The sequence below is a fragment of the Panicum virgatum genome, chromosome 8N (genome assembly GCF_016808335.1).
Source record: "Panicum virgatum strain AP13 chromosome 8N, P.virgatum_v5, whole genome shotgun sequence".
NCBI lineage: Eukaryota > Viridiplantae > Streptophyta > Magnoliopsida > Poales > Poaceae > Panicum > Panicum virgatum.
Genome location: NC_053152.1, coordinates 30,821,725 through 30,827,636, shown reverse-complemented (window position 1 = coordinate 30,827,636; position 5,912 = coordinate 30,821,725). Strand labels below are relative to the sequence as shown.

Sequence of the window (5,912 nt, the reverse complement as noted above, 5' to 3'; positions counted from 1 at the left end):
GCAAAATCTCGGGGGGGGGGGGCAGACTGCCAGAGTTTAATTAGTACTTAAAGTATTTAATAGAGATATTGTACAGCAACTTGTCCACATTTCAGTTACAATAATACAATATAGCATGGATGCTAAGGATGCACTAATCTATAAGGCTATATACATATATATGCTTCATACAAAAGGAAGTAGTACCAAAATATGGCATTGTAGCAACATGAAATTTCATACTACATATCAGCCCGTCGACTCTTTTGCTTCTTGAATTCTGAAATAATGTCATCATAGCTCCACTTGTCGGCAAGCTCCCCCTCTATGTTCACTAGCAAACTATTGACAAGAAATTCATCTTCCATCTGGTTACGCAACCTTGTCTTAGTGATTTTCAGAATAGAAAATGCTCGCTCTGCACTAGCAGTTGAAACAGGAAGAGTAACAAGCAAGCAAACGAACTAATCTATCAATCAGATTATATATAGTATGGCGTTTGGTCTCGACAAGGCATTGACAAAGCTCAGTTAAGGTTGCAACACATTTCAATTCTTTGCTGCTAGTAGCATCCACAACAAAATGTTTCAGTTGCTGCTCCAAGCCAGAGATGTCTTGTTGGTCAAAATCTGCAGGATAATACTTCTTTGCCAGCTCACATATGGTAGAAGCTTTAAATGACCTAAATCCGTTTTTAGGTATCAATGTTGCACTAGTTGACAAAAGATCCATCACCTTTTCATTGAACCTGTAATCTAGTTCTTGCAGCTGGGTGTCAATTGTTGCACGGAAGATTTCCACTCGAAATTATAACTCCTTTGTAAAATGGTCAGCCTGGCGACGAGCACGACCACCACGCATAATGTAGGTTTCCTGCATGTCTGGAATATCAATGCCATGGTTCACACAGAATTCTGTAACTCTGATAAAAAAATCCTCCCAACCATCATCTGATCTTAGTTGGCCAAGAAGTACTTTTGTTGAATGCACTAAACGGACAGCATTTACTAGGTCTTGAGATTTCTTTTGTAGAGCTCGATTGAGGTCATCAGTTATCTCCATTATTTCTTTCATCATGCACATGATGAATATAAATTCAAAAGAGGTCAAATAGTTGAAGGAAGTATCACCATCAGCACGGTTTGCACCGGCTGAAGAATCAGCAGCTAAATTTTGGAGGACAGAACTTACTGCATTGAACAAATGCATAAGACTCAAAATCGATCCAAAATGGGAACCCCACCTAGTGTCTCCTGGTTGTTTCAGTGCGCAGATCTGATTTGCCCCCTGACCAGTTTCGTGATCATCGATAGCTAATCTGCGTGCCATTTCAACCATTTGAGCTTCATGCAGTTCATCATGGCGCTTTGAAGAGGAGTCAACAGTGGTAACAATAAAATTCAGCTTCTGAAAAAATTGTGTAACCGGAACAACATCCTTGGCTGCATCAACTAGTGCAAGTTGCAAGCGATGTGCATAGCAGTGAACATAATATGCATAAGGACATTCTCTCATAAAAAGAGCTTGCAATCCATTTAGTTCCCTTTTCATATTACTAGCCCCGTCGTATCCTTGACCACAAAGGTTCTGAATATCAAAAGAGTGGTTAGATAACATAGAACATAAGTTTTCTTTAAGTGTTGCAGCTTTGGTGTTCGTGACATGTATCAAATCAAAGAACCGCTCTTGCAAAATGTCATTGCTGTCAACAAATCTGAAAACCACTGCCATTTGCTCTCTCTTTGAAGCATCACATGTTTCATCCACCAGAATAGCAAATTTAGAGTCCCCAATTTCATCTCGAATTTGTTTTCTAACTTTAGCAGCAAAAATACCCAAAATCTCCTTCTGAATGTCAGGAGATGTGTACTTCGAGTTGTATGGAGCATTTCTCAAAACAACTTCAGCAATATCAGGATTGAATTCAGCTAGAAGCATTATCAATTCAAGAAAGTTCCCTTTATTCCTTGACTGTTCTGTCTCATCATGACCCCTAAAAGCACAACACTGGAATATGAGCCACTTAATAGCTACAATTGATGCTCTCAGCCGCAAACGGTTCCTTTCTATGTCTTTCTTATTCTTTACTTCCACAACATTTTCAATATGACCCGGCTAATTGAGTAAAGCTTGGCATTCTTTTACAGCGTTATTGTGCTTTGAGCAAGAATCAGAACCTATATGAGTTAAAAATGCACATTGTTTCCCATTTCTAACCTTCTTCCAGGATCCAAAACCTTGAACGGTGAAGACATCAGAACCACCTTGTTGGGTCTTTCTTTTGTTGGAGACAAAGCAAAATAGACAATATGCCTGGTGATTGCTCTCTGAATACTCCAGCCATGATGGGAAACAACTGAACCAATGATACTGAAAGCGGCATCGATGGTGTTGTGGTCCAGAAGGCTCGTATGTCTGCAGTAGAGGTTGCATCGGACCTAAGTTCAAATATACCCGTTTGACAACATCTCTTTGGTTAGGTGGATATTGCCAAATTTGTGGGCGCTTTGCTGGGTCTCTCTCCAAGAATTCAATACCTCTGAATAAAACTTGTTCATTGTTTCTCTGCACTTCTAGTTCTTCCTGATTTTGCTGCTCCAACTGAAACAAGGGTGGAGGGTGAGTTGAAGGATCTTCATTGACTGATTCTTGGTCAGTTCTTCTCCTTTTGAAATGTGCATCAATTGTTTTTGTATTCCCTTTAACCATGGTTAGATACTTAGATAATAGATAGTGACATCCTGCATTACAAATTACAATCACACAATATTGATGTGTGTTAATCTCCCTTTCCGCTTTCCAAAAACAATTCCAAATCTTAACTGAATGCAGTACAAAATTACCTGGGATTGGAAAGAGAGTTGCAGTGCTAGCTGCTGGTCACCATTGTGGTGTTGCCGATCTGCCGCTGGCCGAACACATCAATGGAATCGACCCACCTAGACTGGTGCGGTTTGGGGAATCGGCGGCGGCGGCTCACAGGTCGCAGCAATGGACGAGCGCTGGAGCCTGGAGGGTCGGCGTTGACCTTTGGAAGTTTGGGGAAAGAAAGAAAAAGAAGGCCAGAAGGTAGAAGGGCAGCACGCATGCCATTCGACTGGATACAGTGAGCATCACATAGCTGGGCCAGAGGCAGCCACTTAAGGCCCATCAGTGCTCAGGGGGGGTAGTATTAGATGGTCATAAGCAGAAATTAGAAATCCAGGGGGGCCATGGCCCCCGTTGGCCCTGCTTATGCTCCGCCAGTGCTCGGCTACCAAGTCTCTTCCGTGAACACAATCATGGTCACATTGGCCCCGGGTTCCACTAAGGAGCTTCACCAAGAAGGGTGGGGGTCTCTACGTCCCCCGCACAAAGATGTCATCGCCGCTCCACACCAAGCTGGAGGGTCGATGACGATGCCGGCGAGTCACCAAGACTCCAAGGATGGCCGGCTCACCGAGTACATGTGGTGGTTCTCTCCTAGAACCAAGGCACAAGGCACACAACCTTGCTCACTCACTCACTCAAGAGCTAATCTAGCACTAACACTCACAAAGCATGTGCTAAACCTAAGAATGTGATCATTAAGCACTTTGGTTGGCTTGGAGGTGTTGAGGATATGTGTGAGACTTCTCTGAACTCCAGCAAACTTCAAATGACCGGGGGAACCCATATATATGGCCCTCCAACTTAAACTAGCCGTTTAGAGCCGTAGATCTTTTTCCGGCGCATGGCGTCGGATAATCCGACGTGGCTCTGAGAAAGGCATCGGATCATCCGACCCCACTGTGATCTCCACATTAGCCGTTGCAATTTAAATCATTTGCTGACGTCAATTATCCGACCTGTTCATCCGAACTGTTCTCGGCTGAGGCGTCGGATCATTCGGTGCAATAGGCATATTTGAATTCCAATGCAACGTTCACTGATCAATGCCCCTTAGCATTAGTCCGACGCTTAGAGCAAACCCCATCGGATTATCCGGACTTGAAGACAAAACCCTAGGCTGGAAAATAAGCTCTCTGGTACACCATCCGAGCCTTTGTCCGACATGGTTATTTGACCCATTCGAATAATCCGAACCCACTAGCAATTTTCAGACCCTGAAAACATGCTCTCTGAGTAATACTAGCACTCAAAATCCGACCAGACATTTTTATATAGGGTCGGATAATCCGGCTTCTTTGACATGTTTATCCGACTTGGCTGATTTGGATAATCCGACCCTACTGAGTTTTGCAGAACTCGTCCAATTCAGCATTTCTTTGAGTTCTTTCTTCGTGTTTTGCTTTGCTAGGGCTTTTTACTTTATTCTTGGGACCTGATGAGATACACTTGACAAACACATTAGTCTCAATGATTGCGTTGTCACTCGATCACCAAAATCACTCGAAATGGCCTAAATGGGGCCATGTTCGTTACATTCTCCCCCTTTTTGGTGATTGATGACAACACAATCAAAACAAGCATAAATTTGCAAAGATTGACAATTTGAACCACTTACACTTGCTTGGATGCTTACCACCATCCAATGTCAACTAGGACTCTCCCTAAATCCATGATTTTCCCTTTTGCTCCTCCCCATACTTGCTACTTCTCCCTCAAATGCCGATTTGATCCACTTAGCATTTCTCCCCCTTTGGAAGACATTCCTTTCCTCTCCCTTTGGGAGATACTTGCTTTGATTCATACTTCTCCCCCTTTGGAATCAAATCACCTAAAAAGGCCTTGCAAACACAATATAGCTCAAAGGAAAAGTTAGTAGCCTAGGGAGTTAGATCCATGAGTCATGATCCAATTGAATGATATCGATGAAGATACCACTTGAAAGATTACTAAGGTGGATCACAAAATATGAAACTTGCATGACATGAGCAAAGCTTTCTACAAGTATGTGCACAACATGATAATGTGAAAATCAAGTGCACAACTAAATATTTGAGCAAGAAAGCTTAGACCATATCATGCACGGAGGTAGCTCTAAATGAGTTTTAGAACCTTGCATACCTCCGGGGATTACTTAGTTACCTTGCTAGTACCACTTGAAAGAAGAGGAATGAGAGGCACTTGAGTATACCAAGGTGAACAAATATATGAGCACATAGTCTATGAACTTAAATATGGAAATTTGAGTTCGATAGAGCAGGGCCAATATGCATGAAAGCACAAAATTTATTTAATCACTCTTATAGAGTTGTTAATTCATATTGAGCATGAACAATATTCTCTTAGAGTGTTAACACCGGAAAGAGACTACAAAAGATAAACTTGCAAACACGTTAGTCTCCAAAATCACAAACCATAGGATGAACTCCCCCTAAATGTGTGTATTTAGTGTTTGAATCACCAAGCGAGTGTATGCACAATGTTTATGACAACAATGGGAAGTTTACCCTATAGCTTGTGCTCATGGTAAAAATGAAATACATACCTCATGAAGTCCATGTACCATGAAGAGGTGATCTTATGTAGCTTTCTACACACTTATCAAACCATGTAGGTTGCTTATGGGTTAGAGCAAGACATAAGCAACCCACCATATGTAGCACTAGGAGATGCAATGCAAGAACACATCCTAGCAAGAGTAATGGAGCTACATGATGCATGAATTAAAATTTAGCTATCATTACCTTATGGGGGACTTGGGCACCAAATGTCCAAGTTGTGAGCTTAGCTTCTTTGGCTTGAACATTCTCATCATCTTGTAAGCTAATCCTCCAAATCCCCCGAAGCCGATCCTTGGGCTTCAAGTATTTTTTGGAACCCACACCATTTGAGGCACCTTCATGTTGGTGATGACTTCCTTGGGCACCCAAATGGAGCGGTTCCAACTCCAATCTTTCTTCCCGACCTTGTGAGTAACCACTTTGCCATTATTCTTCTTCTTGATCATATAGGTGGTGCTTTTGCTCTTGTTCTTCCGGTTGGGCTTGGTGTAGATGAGAGAACTC

General features: G+C 42.3%; 1 protein-coding gene across 1 annotated transcript; it reads right to left on the bottom strand.

The window, feature by feature from the left end:
• Window positions 1-786: 786 nt before the first annotated feature.
• Window positions 787-2,688, bottom strand: LOC120684941 (zinc finger MYM-type protein 1-like). Its single transcript, XM_039966797.1, has 3 exons — window positions 2,434-2,688; window positions 2,197-2,306; window positions 787-1,972 (listed from the first exon to the last, which is right to left on the bottom strand). The coding sequence occupies exons 1-3, from the start codon at window positions 2,686-2,688 to the stop codon at window positions 787-789; spliced, it is 1,551 nt and encodes a 516-aa protein (XP_039822731.1).
• Window positions 2,689-5,912: the final 3,224 nt, after the last annotated feature.